Source organism: Carassius auratus, chromosome 4 (assembly GCF_003368295.1).
Source record: "Carassius auratus strain Wakin chromosome 4, ASM336829v1, whole genome shotgun sequence".
NCBI lineage: Eukaryota > Metazoa > Chordata > Actinopteri > Cypriniformes > Cyprinidae > Carassius > Carassius auratus.
In genome coordinates this window covers 14,390,158-14,410,374 of record NC_039246.1, presented here as the reverse complement: position 1 = coordinate 14,410,374, position 20,217 = coordinate 14,390,158, and the positions used below count along the sequence as shown (strand labels likewise).

General features: G+C 38.9%; 3 protein-coding genes and 1 pseudogene across 4 annotated transcripts; 2 read left to right on the top strand and 2 right to left on the bottom strand.

Annotated features, from left to right (window-relative positions):
• The first annotated feature begins 400 nt into the window (after positions 1–400).
• LOC113056683 (probable polypeptide N-acetylgalactosaminyltransferase 8) lies at positions 401–6,565 on the top strand (annotated as a pseudogene).
• Positions 6,566–6,633: 68 nt separating this feature from the next.
• LOC113059906 (adenosine deaminase 2-A-like) lies at positions 6,634–12,594 on the bottom strand. 2 transcript variants are annotated; one of them, XM_026228579.1, is made up of 10 exons: positions 12,444–12,594; positions 11,231–11,528; positions 10,941–11,160; positions 9,607–9,817; positions 9,399–9,526; positions 8,718–8,808; positions 8,419–8,527; positions 8,133–8,290; positions 7,253–7,455; positions 6,634–7,177 (listed from the first exon to the last, which is right to left on the bottom strand). In XM_026228579.1, the coding sequence occupies exons 1-10, from the start codon at positions 12,462–12,464 to the stop codon at positions 7,057–7,059; spliced, it is 1,560 nt and encodes a 519-aa protein (XP_026084364.1). In that variant the 5' UTR covers positions 12,465–12,594; the 3' UTR covers positions 6,634–7,056. The 2 variants fall into 2 exon arrangements, with proteins under 2 accessions (XP_026084364.1, XP_026084372.1); XM_026228587.1 differs by having other exon boundaries at positions 6,634–7,151.
• A 144-nt stretch (positions 12,595–12,738) lies between these two features.
• On the bottom strand, positions 12,739–16,675 carry LOC113059924 (V-type proton ATPase subunit E 1-like). The gene is made up of 9 exons (XM_026228626.1): positions 16,425–16,675; positions 15,714–15,779; positions 15,472–15,581; positions 15,231–15,297; positions 15,036–15,125; positions 14,863–14,931; positions 14,338–14,432; positions 13,426–13,513; positions 12,739–13,333 (listed from the first exon to the last, which is right to left on the bottom strand). The coding sequence occupies exons 1-9, from the start codon at positions 16,455–16,457 to the stop codon at positions 13,271–13,273; spliced, it is 681 nt and encodes a 226-aa protein (XP_026084411.1). The 5' UTR covers positions 16,458–16,675; the 3' UTR covers positions 12,739–13,270.
• A 782-nt stretch (positions 16,676–17,457) lies between these two features.
• On the top strand, positions 17,458–20,128 carry LOC113059889 (bcl-2-like protein 13). The gene is made up of 2 exons (XM_026228552.1): positions 17,458–17,561; positions 19,228–20,128. The coding sequence occupies exon 2, from the start codon at positions 19,424–19,426 to the stop codon at positions 20,027–20,029; it is 606 nt and encodes a 201-aa protein (XP_026084337.1). The 5' UTR covers positions 17,458–17,561; positions 19,228–19,423; the 3' UTR covers positions 20,030–20,128.
• Positions 20,129–20,217: the final 89 nt, after the last annotated feature.

Sequence of the window (20,217 nt, the reverse complement as noted above, 5' to 3'; positions counted from 1 at the left end):
ACTGATGAATACAGTTTGCACTGTAGTTCCTCTTCAGGAACTCGAGCTGCATCAAGCGCTTTGGGGAAACGCCTTTGGCAAGATCAACTCTGCATATTGTGTGCAATCTGTTCAATGGAAATGCGTGACGTCACGGGCGGGGTGACATAGTGACCAGGAAGCTATAAAGGCACCTACCACGCAGACTTCAGCTTCGCGTCTTTCAGCAAGCGCTCTGTGTGTGCACGTCTAAAGTCTGTCTTGTGAGTCTTATTTATTGTTGTCTGTCCCAATAAACAACATAATGCCAAAGAGCAAAGCAAAGACACAACATTTGAAGGGTGATTTCAGATCGCACTATAGATTGTGTGTTCCTCCCTGCCCACGCTACATCACGGCTGGGGACACACACAGTCTATGCATGGTTTGCCTGGGATCGAAGCACGCTGAGTTGGCTCTCGAGGGAGCCCGGCCGATGCGGATGCTTCCATCCCGGAAGGCTCTCTTCGAGGAGGGAGCCTTCGCCAGCGTCCCTCGCGATACCGGTCCCGCTTTCGCCGAGGCGGAGCGGCGCCGGCATTCGTTGGGTTCGCAGATCGATCTGATGGAGGGAATGGAGACAGGCTCGTCCTTATCTCCCACCTTACCCATCAGATCTGCCCGATTTCTGGGTTCTTCCCCCCACGAGCATCGGGCTTGGCGCTCCGCCTTTCTTTCTCCGAGGAGATTGACACGGAGAGCGTCGGCGAGCTTGTAGTTGCACAAACATAAAGTTCCGGTATACAATAAACATTGTTTTGCCTAACATTATAGCAGCTGTTTAATCTCCAAGGGGATTCATATTGTTTGTGTGACTAAGCTATATAAACGTGTGTATTACATCATTTTCAGTTTTGATGTGATTTTTTCCATACCAGACGGCTTGTCTGGTTGTTTAAACTCCATTTAATAAGGAGGAGTTAGTTCTATCACTTCAACGTGTACCTTATCACAATCTAGACCGTGTTTACTTGTCTGATTGTTTGACTACATTAACTTCTGAGAAATTTAACGACTTTTAGAAGTTAATATATCACTTCAATGTGTATTGTTCACAATCCAGACCGTGTTTACTTGTCTGATTGTTTGATTGCTTTAAATTCTGAGGAATCTAATGACCGTTGTCTAACTTCGAGAAGTTCAATATATCACTTCAATGTGTATTGTTTCACAATCCAAACCGTGTTTACTTGTCTGATTGTATGATTGCATTAAATTCTGAGGAATATAATTACAGTTATTTAACTCATGAAGTTAGATGTACTGGATTGACTGCTGGGCGGGAGCAGCCCCCTCCGCGTACAAACAGAGTGTTGCCGCCCGTGTTCCCCTGCTTCGGGACCAGAGGCTGAAGCAACGCTCTGGGCCAGCAACTTCCCAGCCTAATCTGAATCCGATGGAGCCGTACTTCAGGCTGGAAGGTCCACGGCCAAGAAGTCATGTGCCCTCGGGAGGTGGGTCTGCCAACCCTGCCAGAGTTTCAGTGCGCAGCGGCTTCCAGCAAGCACTGCTCTCAGTTATTTCCGCCCGTGAGCGTAGCAGAGCTGAGATGCTCGCCGCCCCTTCGGGGGCCTCTTACACCAGAGGTCAGTCTCGAGAGACTGATTCCCTTAGTACATTAGTTAGCAGCATGGAAACTACTGCCAAATGTATATCAAAGGGTCCTGCACACAATAGAAAGAAGCTATCGTCGGCCATCCACCGCCAACATTCAATGGGGTTACACCGACAGTAGTCGGCCCCCAGCAGGCTCTTGTGATGGAACAAGAAATAAATACCCTATTAAGGAAGGCGGCCATCGAGGGGGTCCCTCCTCCAGACAGGGAGTCCGGGTTTTACAGCCGGTATTTCATAGTTCCAAAGAAGGATGGGGGGTTGCGTCCGATCTTAGACTTACGTCATCTAAACCTCTCAGTAATGTCACTGAAGTTCTAAATGCTCACTGTCAAACAGGTTATAGCTCAAATCAGATCCGAGGACTGGTTTGTCACAATAGATCTCAAAGACGCATACTTCCATATATCCATCCTTCCACAACACAGGAAGTTTCTGAGGTTTGCTTTCGGGGGCAAAGCCTACCAATATCGAGTACTTCCCTTCGGCCTTGCACCCTCAACCCGCACATTCACGAAATGTGAAGAGTGTACTTTCTCCAGTTCAGAGAACCACCCATCTAGGTGTAGTGTGGGATTCGACCACGATGCAGGCACATTTGTCACCTGCTCGGATAGAGTCAATCCTTACCTCAGTCAAGAGAGTCAGAGAAGGCCAGTCACTCACTGTCAAGCAGTTTCAGAAACTGTTAGGGCTTATGGCAGCTGCGTCCAACGGGATACCTTTTGGCCTCCTGCCCATGAGACCCCTACAGTGGTTGCTCAAGACCAAGGGATTTTCCCCCGAGGGGGAATCCATTATGAACTATCAAGGTCACGCGGCGATGCCTTCGTGCCTTAGACATGTGAAAGAAACCTTGGTTCTTGAATCAGGGCCCGGTGCTGGGAGCTCTTGGTCGCCGTGTAACACTAGCGACAGACCCTCACCGGTTGGGGTGCAGTCATGAGTGGCCACCCTGCCCGCGGTCTGTGGAGCGGTCACCATCTGACATGGCATACCAGTTATCTAGAGATGCTAGCTGTGCATCGAGCATTGAAATATTTCCTCCCAGACCTGAGAGGTCACCATGTGTTGGTGCGCACTGACAACACATTGGCGATCTCTTATATCAGTCACCAGAGAGATCTGCATTCGTGCCCCTTGTACAAGCTGGCACCCCAGATCCTTCTGTGGTCCCAGGACAAACTCCTCTCATTCGGAGCAGTGTATATTCCTGAGAGATTGACTGTGGGAGCAGACATACTGTCGAGACAGGAGCCGAGGCCCAGGGGGGCTTCAACCCGAGGTGGTGAAGTAGATATGGAGAGTTTTTGGACCTTTTTGCGACTCAAAAGATATCGCAATGTCCCCTGTGTTTCTCTCTAGTTCATCCAGCTCCTCTGGGACTGGACACTATAGTACAGACCAGACTGAGGCTTCATCTGTACGCCTTTCCCCCATCACTCTGCTCCCGGGAGTTCTGGCGAGAGTACGCCGGGACGGGGTCCGTCTTCTATTAGTAGCCCCGTTCCGGATGGGGCCATTATGGCTCGCATATCTGATCTCTCTCCTCGACGGCTTTTCATGGGAGATTCTGAACAGGACAGATCTACTCTCTCAGGCACAGGTCAAAATAATTCACCCTCGCCCGGTGCCCCCTGAGGGGGCACCATTTATAGCTTCCGGTCTCTTCAACCGAGGTTGTTGAGACCCCCCTCCAATCCAGAGCTCCCTCTACGAGGAAACTGTACGACCTGAGGTGGAATCTCTTCACCTCACGGTGCAAAGACCGCCAGCTTGACCCTTTTAACTGCCCAGTTGGTACAGTTCTGGAGTTTCTCCAAGCAAGGCTCTCTGCTGGGTTAACTCACTCCACCTTAAAGGTGTACGTGGCGGCCATAACTGCTTACCAAGTCCCTTTCAATGGTCAGTCAGTGGGTAGACACCCCCTAGTTACACGTTCCTCCATGGTGCGCAGAGGCTGATATATATATGTAATATAAAATGATTATAGACTACCAATTTTTAAATGGATATACCAACAGAAATCTGTTAATGTCTTTGCTGGTACAGCAGAATTAAAGATTCAAAGAAATTTTACTGAACTAACATGTATAAAACATAAATTTAAAAAAACCTGCAGAAGAGACAAGCCTCAAAGAGAAAAATCAGAAGAAGCCTGCAAAGAAGTTGTTTCCAAACTCAAATCTCTTCAAGGTATGGACTGTTAAAATCTCTGAGGATGACCAGAGGAAGGCTGAGGATCTCTTTCAGAAATACAGCTATAAATGCCTTTCTTAGTGACCAGTTGCCTCTCGACCAGGAGTTGCCGGACACTTGAGACCACAGGTGAGTTTCAGCAGTTGATAGACATGCTCTGAAATTCAACATCTGTCTTGATGCATTCATCCATTTCTGTAGATGCATTGAACGTGAATACCCTCAAAATCTGCCCACCCTCTGATTTATCTGGATGAGGCTCTGTCTGTCATTCAAAGAGCCATTTGCAGCATTATCAATAGAACTCCAGCCCACCTGCTCAAAGAGATTATACTGGTGGACGACCACAGCACAAATGGCTTATTTCTCTCAAAACCCCATCCAACCCTTGTTTTAGATGCATATTGTGCTCAAAAATAGCTATTAATTCTGGATGTATCTTTTCTGCAGAAGATCTGAAAACAGAGCTAAATGTTTATATCAGCTCCATCAATGAGAAACACCCAGGCCTGGTGAAGATTGTGACCCATTCAGATCAGAAAGGACTTTCCCAGCCCAGAATCTCAGGGTGGGAGTCTGCCACTGGGGATTTGGTTGCCATTTTAGATGTCCACACTGAGGTCCATGTCAAATGGTGTGAACTTGCTCAGTTAACTTTACATTTATGCACTTAGCAAATGCCATTGAGCCACTAGTATTTGGCAATACTGTTTGCTCATATAGATGGAATTCTCTGTCTTAAAACAATATTGCATAGCTTGTGTGAAGTAGTGTTGTTTTAGTATTAATTAGATTCATTATTAATTAGAGAACACCATTCATTATTAACTAGTTTGTTATTACTACTAGCATATTTCCTTATGAAGCCCATATTAAAAGTGCAATAGGAGATCTTGGAAAATGCTAACATTAGCCTGATAGCACTGAACGCGAACATCTCACCCTCTTTGCAATCGCTGTCCAAAGCCATGCCCCCTGAATGCATTTATGTTTATAGACCAGAATATCAGAGGCAACATTACTACAATAGGTTACATTAGCGGTTCCCAATTCCAGCCCTTGTTCTGAAGTGAAGTAAACCCCTGCTCAGTGAGTAGGAAGCAATGAACACAGTGAAGGGATCATACTGATCGAAACACAGTTCATTCAAGTAGCTAACTTCTAATGAGTAGGTAGTCTGAATCGGGTTTGTTAACTAAGCGAGACATGCAAAATATGTGTGCAAGGACTGAAATTGGGAAGCGCTGGGCTACATCATGGGTCATTCACCAGTGAGAAAACTTTAAAAGTACTACAATACCAGGAAGGAAGACCGGGTTGTTGATGTTTGTCTGCCATTCTCGCTCTGTCTGCACAGCATGCGTGAACGATCTAATACATTGACAGGCAGGTAGGAATACCATTTAGAATGCTCGGACCAAGCATTTTGATTGGACGTACAGTTCTTGGTCCTACTTCTGCCACAGAATATATAAATATGAATATATTTAGACATCTTAACTTAATGATTACAATAGTGATGTAGAGACTTTAAACCAGCATAACAACAAAAAAATTCTGAAGACTGTCACCTATTGTACCTTTAATGACTTATTCTGAATGACCATTTTCTAGATCCCTTAACTCTACCCCATACCTAAACATAGCTACTACAACAACTACCTTACTTACTATCAATACACAGCAAATTAGAAGTTGATTTAAGGGGGCGGAGGGACATTCTCTGTATTATTTGAATTAGGGTGTAGTGATTTTTTCATTTTTTTAAGTTGGTGTGCAATGTGTGGGAAATATAGAGTGTATGAATGTGTATGAAATGTTTCTCAAGAACTCTCCCTCTTTTAGGGCGGAGCCTCTGCTTGCACGTATCCAGGCTGACCGTACACTGGTCCTGAGCCCTGTGTTTGATTAAGTCAATTACTACGGCTTGCTGGTGACAGAATATTCAGCCTCTGCTCATGGTTTTGACTGGGCTCGCTTGTGCACATACGTGGGATTCCCTCAGAAGTGGTATGAAAAAAACGATCCTTCACAGCCAGGAAAGTGAGTGTGTGTTGCTGGTTTAATATTTTATAATGTAATCCATCTCAAATGTGAGTGTAACAGATTCGTCCTCTTCCTGTTCTCCAGAAGTCCGTCTGTAATGGGAATACTTGTGGTGGATCGCCTGTTCTTTGGTGAGATTGGGACTCTGGACGGAGGGATGAAGGTGTATGGAGGAGAGAATGTTGAATTAGGAATGTTGAATTGGTGTTCATACACTGAAAAACCAAAACACATGTACTGGGACTTCACATAGGTGAACAAATAATTACACCCCAAACATTGATAGGATACTGTTATATTACAATCTAAACATTGCTTGGAAATTTTTTTTATTCTTGTTTGTTTTCAGGGCCAGGCCCTACAGAACAGAGAGACAAACATTGTCTGGAGATCAGCGCGACCAGATAGGAAAGTATGAAAATAGTTTTTCTTCAGGACTGCAGAAAGCAACACTGGAAGATACAGAATGTAATTCAGAACTTTTGTAAAGCTAGATATAATAAATCTATATAAATACAGCTAACATGCTGGAGTGTTAGTGGTAAAAATGTGAATGCAGCTATGAACTCAAAGAGACTGTGTAAAAATAGTCATGTTTCATACACTGTAAAAAATATTCAGAAATGAGGTTGTTGTCGTCAGGTGAAAGGTCATCATGAGGGTCATTTTATTTACGGCTAAATTATTATTAATACATTTTACTAATATTTAGATTTGGGCACGGGCAGGCATTCACAAAAGGGCATGTTATTACAAAAAAACAAAAGGCCACTTTGGGCACCAAGGGGCAAAGGGGCAGGTGCTCAAGCAGGTGCTTAAGCCGCAATTTCACTGTTTAAACTATGTGTTAATCACATAAACTGGTGAGCATAAGACACTTATTATTTGTATTTTATTTTATGTTATTATTAAGTCAAGAAATTATTTCTGAAAACATTACCAGGTATATACTGTTCTAACATTAACTAATATGAAGAAGTGTAGAAACCAGCACTGGAGTATACAGTATGTAATTTAGGACTTCTGCAGGAAACTCAGTTTGTGTTATAAATGCTTTGGACAAACCTCATAGAGACAATCAACCTATAATACAATCAAATAATAAAATTTTCAATCCCCTTAGTTTCAAAAGACAAGTAATAATAAAAAATACAATCCTCTCTTTTCCTTTTCTGTTTGTCATGGTTTATGAATTTTCTGCCACAAATTTGTTCCACTTTTCCTTCCATATCGTAAAAGCTTTATCCTGTAACTGTGGCGACAAAGAACTGTACCTGTAAAAAAAGGGGAAAAGTGCAACCTTAAATAATTCTTCTACATGACAAAAGAAAAAACATTTCAAATAAAAGTATGTGAATAAATAAATCTTAAGCACCTGATTGAATTCATCGCAAGTTCCTTTAGAGTCCCCAGGTTTGCGCTCAACCCACCAATACCCACAAAGACCTGGTAGAAATCATAAGAGAGTCCTGTGGTCCCGAATAAGGTGGGATCATCAGAGCTCACCACTATGGGATGACCATCTGACATTAGTACAGCAGCGGGATGGTTTCGCAAATCTGAGACCAGTTTTAGCACCTGGAAAAGATGAAACACTGTTGATTCAACCAATCACAATGATGTTTCTGACACAGTTTTTTCAAGATACTTCTGTCAAATTATTGTTTTATTCACACTGGTGGAGCAAACCAAACAGAACATTTAGGACTTTATTTGGGAGACAAACTGTCCCCTGTGTGCTTTGAAGGGTGAACATACGTTCTCTTTTCCTTGACATGTCTGCGGCATGATTTCTAAATACATGTCTGGGTTTGGGCTTTGTTTTCTTATTGACATTCTCTTTACAGTCCTCATACATTATATGTACACTTATTATGAATTGCTTTGACTGTGTTGACTCTGTACATCCCTCCTTCTTGCAAAACACAATCAGACCATTATCTAAACTGGCTGCATGATTTTTTTTTCTTTTTCCTTTTTCCTTAATTCAAAATTAATAAGCAAGCCCAACCCAGGTGAAAAAAATACAAAATTCAAAATAACGTAATGCTTTACTTTCCATAAAAAGTAACACAATATTGTAATGTATTTCTTTTCAAAGTAACTTTCCCCAACACTGCTTTTAGCAAGTACAGAAAAACTAAAAGATGAGCAAAGCCAAAAGCCAGACATTTTAGGCAATTTAGAAATCTCAACTAGGAAATATTAGGGAAAAAGAGGACGTATGGTCACCCTAGGTTTACACCACAGCTTACCTGATTGGAAATGGGACACAGCTCCACTGCCACTCCTCTGGTCCTGGACAGCTGCTTGGCCAGGGGATGATGGACCAGCGCAAAACCATGTCCAATGCGGCTGGTGTTAAACAGCAGAGCATCTAACACATTCCTGTCCACATCTGTACCATCCAAATCTAAAAATAAAGCCAATTTCAATCTATCCAATTCAGCTGTTACTGTAACTGTAACTGAGTGTATTGATGGGGCTTCCATGAAGATTTTGTTTAATTTCTCAAAAAAGGAGTGAGCTACATATACTGACCTGTCTCTCCAGCATGGAAAAAGAAAGGAAGTTGCGTCTTTATCTCTGAAGGTAGTGATAAGGCATCTCGTAAGTACCAGATAGATCTTCCAGTGTCTTCACGACCTACCTACAGCAATAAATTGATCGAATTAGAGAAAAATTATATTAAATGTGGTTATATATATATATATATATATATATATATATATATATATATATATATATATATACAATGCATATGTTTAGTTTTTAATTTTGCATTCTGGCAAAATGGCTGTGAACTGCTGTGAACATCCTTAAGTCAAGGATGAGATTACCAGGTCAAAACCAGCAACGATATCTGGATATTTTCTCTGCATTTCAATGGCCTCTTGTACTGCCTGCTTCACTTGAGACACACTAAGAGACCTGTGTAAAAATGCATTCATATCAGACCAATGTGAATATAATGCTGCATCTGAAATGAATAATCTTAGTATATTAAATCCTGTTTAAAAAATCCTAGACAATATAATTTATCTTTTCTAATTCAAATGACAAATGTGTTTTTATTCTGGAGTAATTAATGGCATGTTTCTTTGCTTTTGTCATCTCGAGTTTATGTTTCATGGAAGCATTAATATCCATTATTATCCAATGTTTCACCTGTTAGTCTAGGATTCATTGAAAAAAAGAAAAATCTTATTTGGATAGTGGAAATGTAATTAACTATTTTAGAAAAAGTAACCATTAAAGTGACTTTATGAAATAAGACAACATGGCTTATACTCTTAAAAAAAAAAACATTGTTTGAAATGTAATTTATCACGTCAGTTGTAACAAAAAAAGAAAATTTTAATCATAAAGCTGCCTATTATTTACCCAATATTGTTTTATTATTATTATTATTATTACTGTATTGCAGTTTTAAATTTAATGTGTATTCAGCTTTTTCAGTTTATTCACAGGACAAGAGAGACAATTTATTCATTGATATGGATAATTTAACGTCGTTTTACCTGTGGACAGAGAAGATTACACGAGATCCTATGAAATCTGGATGATTTGCTCTGAACTGCTCAGTAATGTTTCTGTAGACCTCCAGAGACCATGCTCTGTCATGGGTGGTGCCGTCAAGTTCATATGCCTAAAAATAATTATATAGTACACATTTTCTAAGAACATGTATATGCTTAATTATGGTGATATGGTCTATCAGTCACAAACCTTGGACTGTCCAACCCTCAGCTCCAGGTACATGATGTTGTCTTCGTAAAGCTCCTTCAGAGCCTGGTAGATATAGTCCTTAAAGACAGGTGCATATGTGATCAGCCCAGATAGAGCCAAAAAAGTCTTCTCAAACCTGTCCCATACTGCATCTTGTGTTGGATAAGACATCTCCGGGTCTTCCGTGAAGAGTGTAAGATTCCGCATTAAACTGTGAAATGTAATTTGTTGAGTTAGTTCTGTTTGTTAGTTCTGGAACTAACATAAAACATTATATTAGTTAAGCAGATTTTAATTTGCTGAGTTCAAAAACATCAATATAACTTTCAGTTTTTTTGACACAATAAGAATGTATATTTGTAAAATTTTATGTGGATGTATCAGCATTAATTAAAGGGTCATGAAACCCTAAAATGCATTTTTTTTAGATGTTAACATATGTGGACAGGTTGCACATCAGTGAAAACAACAATAGCACTCATTATGTCTATTATCAAGGGAAAAGTGGTTATTTTTTCATTTAATTGTTCTAGTAAAGTTATCAAATGTAAAAAAGAAAAAAAGAAAGACAAACATGATATATTTAAACTTCAGCAAAGTAGTGGAAAATGTGTTCACAATTTAATGCAAAGAACTTGAAAAAAAATAAGGTTATTCCCGACAAAATCAAATTTTATGTTCCTGCTTGGATGTACATCCACAGATGTAAGAGAGACAGTTAAACAGTTGACTTTTACTGTTTTCAAATTCATTCATCTGATTTCTGGGTCTGGTGGTAGCACTTTTAACTTAGTTTAGCATAGATAATTGAATCTTATTAGACCGTTAGCATCTCACTCAAAAATGACCAAAGAGTTTCTGTAGTTTTCCTATTTAAAACTTGACTCTTCTGTTACAACATGTTACAACATGCACTAAGACCGATGTAAAATGAAAAGTTGCGATTTTCTACGCCGATGTGTCTAGTTACTATTCTCTCATTGTGGTGTAATAATCAAGGAACTTTGCTGCTGTACCACAGGTGAAGGAGGCACAATGATATTATACATCGCCTGAAAATATTTGGCTGAATAGATTCAAAAACAGTAAAACTCAACTGTTTAACTCTTGGGGAGTTGGAAAATGAGCCTATTTTCAAAAAGAAATTGGAGTGTTCCTTTAACATCACAAGGCCACTAAAGCCACGCTTAAAAATGTATGACTTTCAGCCCTCAACCAAGTGGTAATTGCAAGCAATTAATACTTTTCATTACACTATAATGGCCTCTTTCATTGTTTGTACCAGTGAACACCTGTGGCTATTTTATACCTGATTTTGAAATATGTTTAATCACCTCTTATCAAAGGCAGTGACATCACTCAAACTTGCTCTTAGTACATCTAGGCGTTTCCAAAAAGAGCATCCCCATCGCAGAAAGGGCGTATTGGTGGAGAAAAGGAACTGCACTGAGCCATCCCACATGAAGCAGATGTAACAATGAGGCCTGTACGTTGCATTCATCACCAGCCAATCCACACTCACCATAGCAGTGCTGTGGATGTGAAGAGCAGCACCTGTAAGGGACAGCCATTTTATCATCTGAAGGACAGGTGTTTCCCAATTTTACAAGTTACCAGTTTTTACCCTTTGGCATTTTCTGTAGCAGTTTGAAGACAGGGCTTTTTTGCACGATGTGCCGGACTTTGAAGAAGTGCTTGGATGGTGGGAAAGGTGAAGCAGCCATTTCTTTCAGCTTCAGATTGTGTAGGAGTGAATCCAGTTGCTGTTCAGCAGCAGTGAGCTCCACTCTGCCCCCTACCTGCTGGGACATGTCCTGCTTCAGCATCAGATCCCTCTGATGGGGATCTGGCATTGGATTACACTCTCTGATACACAGTGACATCAGGACAGTCAGCGCTGCCATGCTGGACATACAGAGATCCTGAGATGGTGAGAGAGTGATATTCCCATTCTTGTTATTATTATTTTTTTAATGGGATTTTTGTAAACTTTTACACAGCTTTTTTAGTGTAGTCTGCACCTACACTGAGCCTGGACATTAAAGAGTTAAACTCTAAATTTATAACTTTAAGTCTAAACCTTATTATGGAATATGTACTTGTATTTTATAGCCAGAAGCAATGATTAAAATGCCTTGATGAATTTGTTTCTTAAAAACATACTTTTTTTTTTTTTTGCTATTTTTATGATTGCCAGGTTTGGTGTGGATTACTTGTGAATTATTGTGTTTTTTTTAATCAGCTGTTTGGACTCTCATTCTGACGGCACCCATTCACTAAAGAGGATCCATTGATGAGCAAGTGATGTAATGCTATATTTCTCCAAATCTGATGAAGAAACAAACTCATTTACATCTTGGATGGCCTCAGGGTGAATACATTTTCTGCAAATATTCATTTTTGGTAATCTATTCCTTTAAACCAAAATAAGTTTCACTTCTGCTTCTAGCCTACCACTAATAATAGTTGAGCTGTTTTCTCGCACAGTAATATTATTATTAAAAGCATTTGAAAGGATCTATTGTAAATTAATTTGGCTTAGTTTTAATTTCATAGTCTATTTAAACTCTTATTGGAACATTACTTGTATTCATATTTTATTTACGTGATGATTCTATCAATTATTATTATATTCAGCACACGTTATGTTAGACCTATTTCCTTAATATTTTACTATGGTGGTAGTTTGAACTCCAGCTTTTGCAGTCATCAAATAATTAACTTTCCTAGCAATCTAATCAGGAAAACCTCAACATTAAGAAAAGAGCAAACCTTAAACAATTTTCATTGATTGCAAATAATAAACAATTCCAACCTCAGGCTGCAAGTTACTTTACCTTCGAATGCATTCTGCTCATCACTCCTTTTCTTTCTTCTATTCGTTTTAAATCCAGAGAGCATGTATTTCAGCAGCTGTCTGTCTGCATTTCTAGTGTATTAAGTTCCTCATTTTGCAAGACCAGCACATGCTGAGAATGTGATGACAATAGAGCATGTGACATACTGAGAAATCTCAAGTGACTCAGGAACAGGGGCCTTTTGCAAACACTTCTCATTATGACATTCCTCTAATGACTACATTTACCCATTCACAACACAAGACTCTGTAAGAACACAATGGAAAAAGATTGGTTTACACTAGTTTTTTTTCATTATATATAATTTCCACATCAATATAATCTTTGCAGCATTAACAGATGCGATTGCTTGTGATATACAGCTCATGCTTTGCACCACAAGAAGGAAACCAAATAAAAATTCAACACACTGTACTTTTCAAGTCTGTGCCACCATTTTGTCTTTCTGAGTGATGTTCAAGTTGGGTCCGTCTTCTGCTCCACAGCCACAAAATGAGTAAATTTGCAAACAATCATGGAATTTCTACATCAGTTTAAGACTGTGCTCAGTCATAACAGTGTTATATTACAGCTGCACTCAGAATCACACACATGAGATGTTATGGACCGGAGTTCTAGCAGCCAATCGAAACACTATTTTGATCCTTTTTACAGCATTAATTAATCACGACATACAGAACACACACATTCACATGATATTTTTTTAAATACAGACAGACACAGGAATGGAGTCTTTAACATCAGAATAAAAATAAAAGTACAACATCAAACAATGGCGTTCTGCCGTGGTTTTGTGTGAGTGAGGATTAGTCCATGAACTTGCGGTTCTGGTTTGGGCCAAATAGGGCGACTCGTATTTCAGGCATCATCTAAAACAGAAATCAAAAGAAATTGAAAAATCTGCTACAAATTTCACACCGTTTCTCATAATTGCAACCCTCAGCTCAATTTCCTCAATTACCTGCTGTGCTAGAAGGCCCAGCCTGCTCTCCAGAGTGTTGGACACTTTGATCTTCCCATCAGCATTATACAGCTCAATACCACCAGAGCTACACAAGAAAACACAATAGACTTTCATTTTATACATTTAAAAACCATAATTTCAATAACAATAAATAAAAAAAACTATATATTCAGACTAACTGTGACCCTGGATGTGAAAACCCAGCTAAAGTAATTTTTTTTTTGTGATTTACTCGAGCGCCGACCTCCCGCTCTCTCTCGTGAGGCCAATAAGGAAGTGACTAAAACTGCAATTCATCGACCTGCTGCTTGAGGCTGGCTGCAAAAGGGATGTTAAAATGCCCAACTTTACAGCAGAAAAAATCATATTTACAGCCTGGTGCAAAAAAATATTTTGGTCTAAATAGCTAATTTTGCTCTTCATGACAACTGTGAGGGGGGTGAATTTTTTTTATAACTCATCCGTTTAAATTATATGAAGACTTAAAGTTCTGCATAATTAAGGCGTGGCCACTTAGTGACAGGGGGATTGCTGCTGACACTGCCGTCAGGCTAGGTGGGCGTGGCTTCAGCTGGAGTCGCACTGTCACAGCTGGAGTCATGCTGTGACACGCTGCCAAGATGACGACAGCCTGCTCTGCACAGTTTAGGCTTCAAAAACACACTTCAGTAGTCTAGGGGTGACGTCACGGACACTACGTCCATGTTTTTTATACAGTCTATGGATTTACTGTTTTCTACATAAAATCTCTATACGCTGAAGAACATTCTGTGAAAATTTAACCTTGATATCTTTAATATTGACTTTGTAAGACTTGTTATCTCATAATTAGATTTTGAGACTTTTGCCTGGATTTCACAGAGAGGGTCACACTTTTGTAAACTAGACACTGAAACGGCAGATGCTCACACTTCTGGAGAGAGGAAGTTCTCCTGGTCAATGCGCACTTCAAGATTGTCCTTCACTGCTGCCTTGTAGATGGGAATGTTTTTCTGCACAGCAGCCTAGAAAAACATGTTTGTGCTTGATTTATATCATGAAGTAATCGGTTATTAATCATTTTTATTATCACTGATATACTAATATAGTTTTTAAAACAATTCTGAATATTCTGTTTTCATTAATTTGATCTAAAGTTCTAGTAAATGTATTGTTTTTATTATATTTCACTTTATGTAAATACATGTTAAACTGTGTATATATATATATATATATATATATATATATATATATATATATATATATATATATATATATATATATATATACACACACAACTATGGAAGTGTATATACAACTATATAAGAAGTTAGATTATATATTTGCATTATATAATTTTTTACATAATACATTACATTACAGAATTTGATCTTGCTGAAGGCAGTGTTATTTTAGTATCATTAATTCACCATTAATGTTTAGTGGACTACAGACCTGCACTATGGCCACATCCTGTTTGCGGCAACGGATGGTTACTTTGGGTTCCAGGAGCTGGTAAAAACCCTGAAACACGAGAATATCAGAGTGTGTCCCAATAAGACTCACATACAGTATTTGATAGATCTCTGTTAGACCTATACTGTTTAATTACAGTATATATCACTCACCTGCAGGACAAGTCCGTCCATCAGAGCCGCGTATCTGGATGGATCTCTAGCTACATTCGCTAGTCGCTGACGTGCATCATTTAACAAATCCTAATAATATTAATAAAAAAATTTAAACTGCAGCGTAAACAGACAACAGAAGCCCAATATGTATTTTAAGGCTAGATGTGCCAAAAAAAGAGAACAGGATCTAACCGAAATCATGTCATCACGGGCCTTCAGGACCTTCAGTCTGGCCTGGTTCATTAGATTGGACATTTGACTGTGGACAGGAAGCCAACAATTATAACAAAGTGAATCACAGTCAGAACATTCATAAATAATGAAACAATTTGAAACTGTTTTACTGCATGAAATGCTTGTTTGAGTAACAGATTAAGAGGAAACTGGGAGTTTCCAAAGTAATGATTTGGGCGTCAGAGGAAGTCACACTCACATTTTCTTCTGCTGTTCAATCTGTTTCTCCTTCTTCTCATAATACTCCATAATTTTCAGACGCTGAGTCTGAACCAGTCGGCCTTTCTCAATGTTGAACTCCTCCTCCGCCTGCAGGGGTCAGGAGTCAAGTATCATCATATCAGCTCTTATCAACAGCCCGTCTCCAAATGTCACATTATCAGAGTTAGTCTTTAGATGTTTTAGTGGAATAATTTAAAGCTATATGTAAGTAAAAATTACCTTTGCATCAATCTCCTCTGCTTTTTCATTGGCCTCCTGCTCAATGAAAGCCATCATGTGCTTGATCTGGAAAGAAATGGGAATCAAGAGAGGAACCATTCAATATCTATGTATTGCAAATACATGCATAATGTCTTATTTTCATTTTTTTCCTTCACCAAATTAAATAAAATACATTGTCAGACTGCTGTTTGTTGTGTCCTATGAGATAAAATCATCTTAAATCGGTTTAAAGTTGAGTTGCCCTGTTGTGGCTCCTTCACAAGGATGATGAATGTGTCTGTCTAGTGTTTGTGAGTGCTTACTATGTTATTACAATGCACAACGTCCTACACCTTAATATTTTGCATAATCTACGTTCTAAAATGAGTCATTTTGTGAAAAAGATTTGATATTATTCAACACACTACCTTGATGCATTTGTTTTGGAAATAGCTACTTATTTTAATTTGTCTTTCATTCTTTATGCACATGTTTACGTATTCAAATTCGTTACTATAAATCACTATTATGATACATCTCGTGATTCAGGCTCATGTCTAATTAATAAATAACGAACAACCTTGGAGGCCACATACGATTAACGTATATCACGATGCTCGTGCAAGGGCTCATCAAAAACACTGAATTCATTTAATCACCAAGTGGTTAATCTTGCTATAGTTTTGTGCGGTTATATATAGTAAATGATGCATTTGAACGCCTTTTCACCTGCTTCTGGACGTCGGCATCGCTGAGCGCCATGACTGCTGCGGCGACTGCTGTAAGAGGATTTTAAACTCCACCGACTGAAAAAAGCTCGTGTCACGAAGACAGAAAGACGTCTAAATGTTAACTTGATTTTAGAAATGTTTTCGAAAAGCCTACAGATTTAAAAATGCACAAAACATGACATGAAGTGTCGTGACAGAATCGTGAAAATAGACTGGAAGGATCAGCTGATTCTCAGTCAATGATGACACACGCGTCACATGATGCGTGTTTCCTCTCTGGGAGCCAATCAGATCTCAGTGCGCGTCTAGGCTTTTTGTTGAGGTTTATGTGACATATCAGACGATAATAATAATGATGCTACTACTAATAACAATTCAATATAATAGTATTTTTAAAACGGCATGTGTAGTTTAAAATGATACTGTAGAATAAGAGGATTTATATTATATATATATATATATATATATAATATGCCATATTTAATTTTTGAAAACGAGGCTATGTGAGGCACTGAAGTACAGTGCGTTTAATGGATTGGACTGTCGTCTGGAAACATGCTCGTTTGGAAACATGCATCCGAACTGTCGTTTGGAAACATGCTGATTGTTCAGTTGATGGAAAAAATAATAAATAAATAAAATAAAATAAAATAACTTAAGTAGACCAAAACAGCAAGTGCCATTGTTAAAAGTGCCTCGTTTTCATCAGCGTTTGATTCAATACAGTATCAGAATGTTCATTAAGATGAAACGGAAAATGAACACAAACAGTATTTGTACACATAGGATCATTGTAAACTTTTAAATGATTAAAAAATAAGAAAATAACTATGACCTTAATCACAAGGTGGACATTGACTTTGTCAAACAAACACATGTCAAGCAAACAGGACAGTGCTACAGAAAGTAGGGCAGATCGATGTGTCATGACCCTCAATATAGAACAGAACAAAGGTAAGTGGACCGAGTTTTTACTGCTTTGTCATGTCACCATGAGTTAGGCAGATGTAATGGGATAGGGGTGGGATTTTAGGGGACAGGGAAGGGCTGGACTGCACACTGTTGCTCCAGTGACCCTCCACTGTATTTATTCAAGCCTCCAGTCTGTCCAATTTCAACCTTGCACTCAGAGAAGGTAAGATCTGTTTTCAATGGCTGCTTTTGCAGTATATCACTAATTGAGTCTGACATGTGGAGTTTAACTTTAACAGATGTTTATTTAATGTTTTCCAGTTCCAAAATATGATAACATGTGTCATTTAAATGTATTTTTATGGATAATATAAGAATGTAAGCTTGCACAAATTATGCTCCCTTTCACAGAATTGAATGATACTTCCTTTCATAGTGCTGTTAAGGCTCCATAAGCGTGTTTTTATAACAATAGTGAAATCATATAGAGGAATCTGTTACTCTTAGCAAGCTGAAAAGATAAATAGATTAGATCATCTCATTATATTAACTGTCTGGTTAGTGAATGACCTATTCAGTATCTCTTCACAAAATACTCCTCTGCTGCTGGTTAAAATATGCTTCTCTCTACAGAATAACTGACCTGTGTTGTTGTTCTTGCCTGTTTCTCATTCTTTCCATTGGTTAACAGTCTGCCTCTGTCAGAGGTCAAAGTTAAAAAGCCACAGCATGTATTTCTTGCACATTTGATCCCTTTAAGCACTTTGACCTTTGATCTTGGCTGTGGGCTTTAGTTTTCTCTTCACAATATGACTGTTGACGCTGCACGTTTTCTCTGTGATGTGACTGAAGCCGTGCTGGTGCCTACAGTAATTGTTCCCCTTATGTTATGTACTTCATTAACATGTCTAAACACTAAAATTTTATTACAATAGAATTTGTTTGTTTGTTTGTTTATTTATGTAATTATAAACAGTGATGAATCTTTAGAATCAAAGTTGGAAGGAAATTTATGAGTTTAGGATTTGTTTTTCTCTGACAAATTTAATTAAATCATAAAAGAGTAAGTATACAGTGTGTCAATTTTGTGTAAGTGCTACATGAACTGAACCCAGATCCTGTCATGCCATGTGAAATGTCTGACATTCTCTGTTCATGGGAACAGATGGAGATATATATATTTATACTGGCTTGCATAGCCAGTCAATATGAGCTTACTGGCCTATACATATCACAATATAATATGATATGATAAATTAAGATGTTTGTATGAAATGTTGCAGATGTCAGATTTAATTCTCTCAAAATCCTGTCCCACAATTATTATTATTATTATTATTTACTAATTTCTTATTAATTCAATTTGGTTTGGCTTCTTTGCTACAATTATTTATTAACAAAGAGATGTAAAATATTAGAAGTTTAACATTTTACATAAATGTTTTATAAGTAATATGTGATTGACTGAATTCGTTTTTGTATGTGTGAGTGAATGTATGTATTGTCTTTTTTATATTATAATACTGTACTATAATTCTCATCTTATGTCTTTGATGGGCACAGTGTTTAACCTCATGTAAAACTCTTTTTCTGTGATGGTGATGATGATGATGATATAAATGTTTTTTTTATTGTTGCTGTTGTTTCATTATTAATATAATTTTTATGTAAGTTGATTTTGTCATTTAAATTTAAAATCACTGAAGTAAAATGGGTTTTCAGTGACTTTTTATATTTTTGAATTTGTTCTTACATTAAATGTCAACTAATTTTAGCTAAAAGTATGCTATAAAATACATTCCTACATCCCCAAAATGCTCATATTAATGTGATTACTCAGTGGCACAATGGACTTATATGACTGAATTAATTCTGTCTCTCTTTTTTAGGACTCACTGAACCTCTAAATATTAGTCAGATTTTCGTAAAGTTTTTCGTAAAAGGTCTTCCATCCTGTCGGAGGACAGGCAGTTTGCAGGACCCGACCCTCCCCAGGATCGAACCTCAAGCCTGGAGGAGAGCAGCAGTGAGTCCGGCCCCTGGCAGACTGCTAGTCTAGCTGAGTCCTGGGCATCTTTTAGCGAAATGGAGCCAGAACTTGGTAGTCTAGAGACCAGTGAGATGGTCCTAGTTCAAGAGGACCACAGCGAGAACCACTCCTCCACCTCTGACATCATCCACCTAGAGGCGGAGCTCCATCAGAGGGCGGAGTCAGATGAGGAGGAGGAGCTTCATAGCAGCGTGCTGAGCATGATTGGCAGTGAGCTGGAAGACATTGGAGCACTTTCTGCAGATTCAGATCTCAAGCCTCCACAGACTGTGGAGCTCCTGGTGTCTGTGGAGGAGCCAGTTGTGGAGGAAATTGATGGAGAGGTGGCTTCTGAGCCGATTTTCACTCACACACCACTTCTGTCTGAGCCTTTAGATTTTACGCTGGCTTCTGTTCCCATACCTGAAATCATATCACAAGTTTTAGAACATCTTCCACCCTCCACAGTCACACTCTCAGAGGAACCTCATGCCTCTGAATCAGAGTCTATTAATGCACCCCGTGTGTCACTGTCATCTTCAGAAGAGGTTGTTCCAAAGGCAGACCCGCTTTCACCCTTTGAACTCCCTGTGCTGCTGGTTGGTGGCGCCGCCCTGGTGGCGGTACTGGGTATATTTGCATATACCCTTATTAGAAAATAGGAGGACTGTGTACCTCTTGAATAGTTTCAAAACTGTACAACAATTCAACAGATTGTATTATTGATTATTTGATATAAAAATACAGTGTTATTAAATATTGTTATTTGTCTTATTTTACTTACACATACTGTACTGGACTAAACACAGTCTGGAAGTCTGCATTGTTCACCTCAAAAATCAAAAGAAAA

Excerpts from the sequence above, each read along its gene's own strand:
- LOC113059906 (XM_026228579.1), bottom strand. The coding sequence starts at position 12,464 with ATGAGCAGAATGCATTCGAAG. Across the intron at positions 11,161-11,230 it reads GCTACAGAAAATGCCAAAGG|GTGCTGCTCTTCACATCCAC; the intron begins GTAAAAACTGGT and ends TGTCCCTTACAG. Across the intron at positions 7,178-7,252 it reads CTTGCGATGAATTCAATCAG|GTTGCACTTTTCCCCTTTTT; the intron begins GTGCTTAAGATT and ends GAATTATTTAAG.
- LOC113059924 (XM_026228626.1), bottom strand. The coding sequence starts at position 16,457 with ATGGCGCTCAGCGATGCCGACGTCCAGAAGCAG. Across the intron at positions 15,582-15,713 it reads CAGAGGAGATTGATGCAAAG|GCGGAGGAGGAGTTCAACAT; the intron begins GTAATTTTTACT and ends TGACCCCTGCAG. Across the intron at positions 14,932-15,035 it reads TGGACGGACTTGTCCTGCAG|GGTTTTTACCAGCTCCTGGA; the intron begins GTGAGTGATATA and ends CTCGTGTTTCAG.
- LOC113059889 (XM_026228552.1), top strand. The coding sequence starts at position 19,424 with ATGGAGCCAGAACTTGGTAGTCTAGAGACCAGTGAGATGGTCCTAGTT.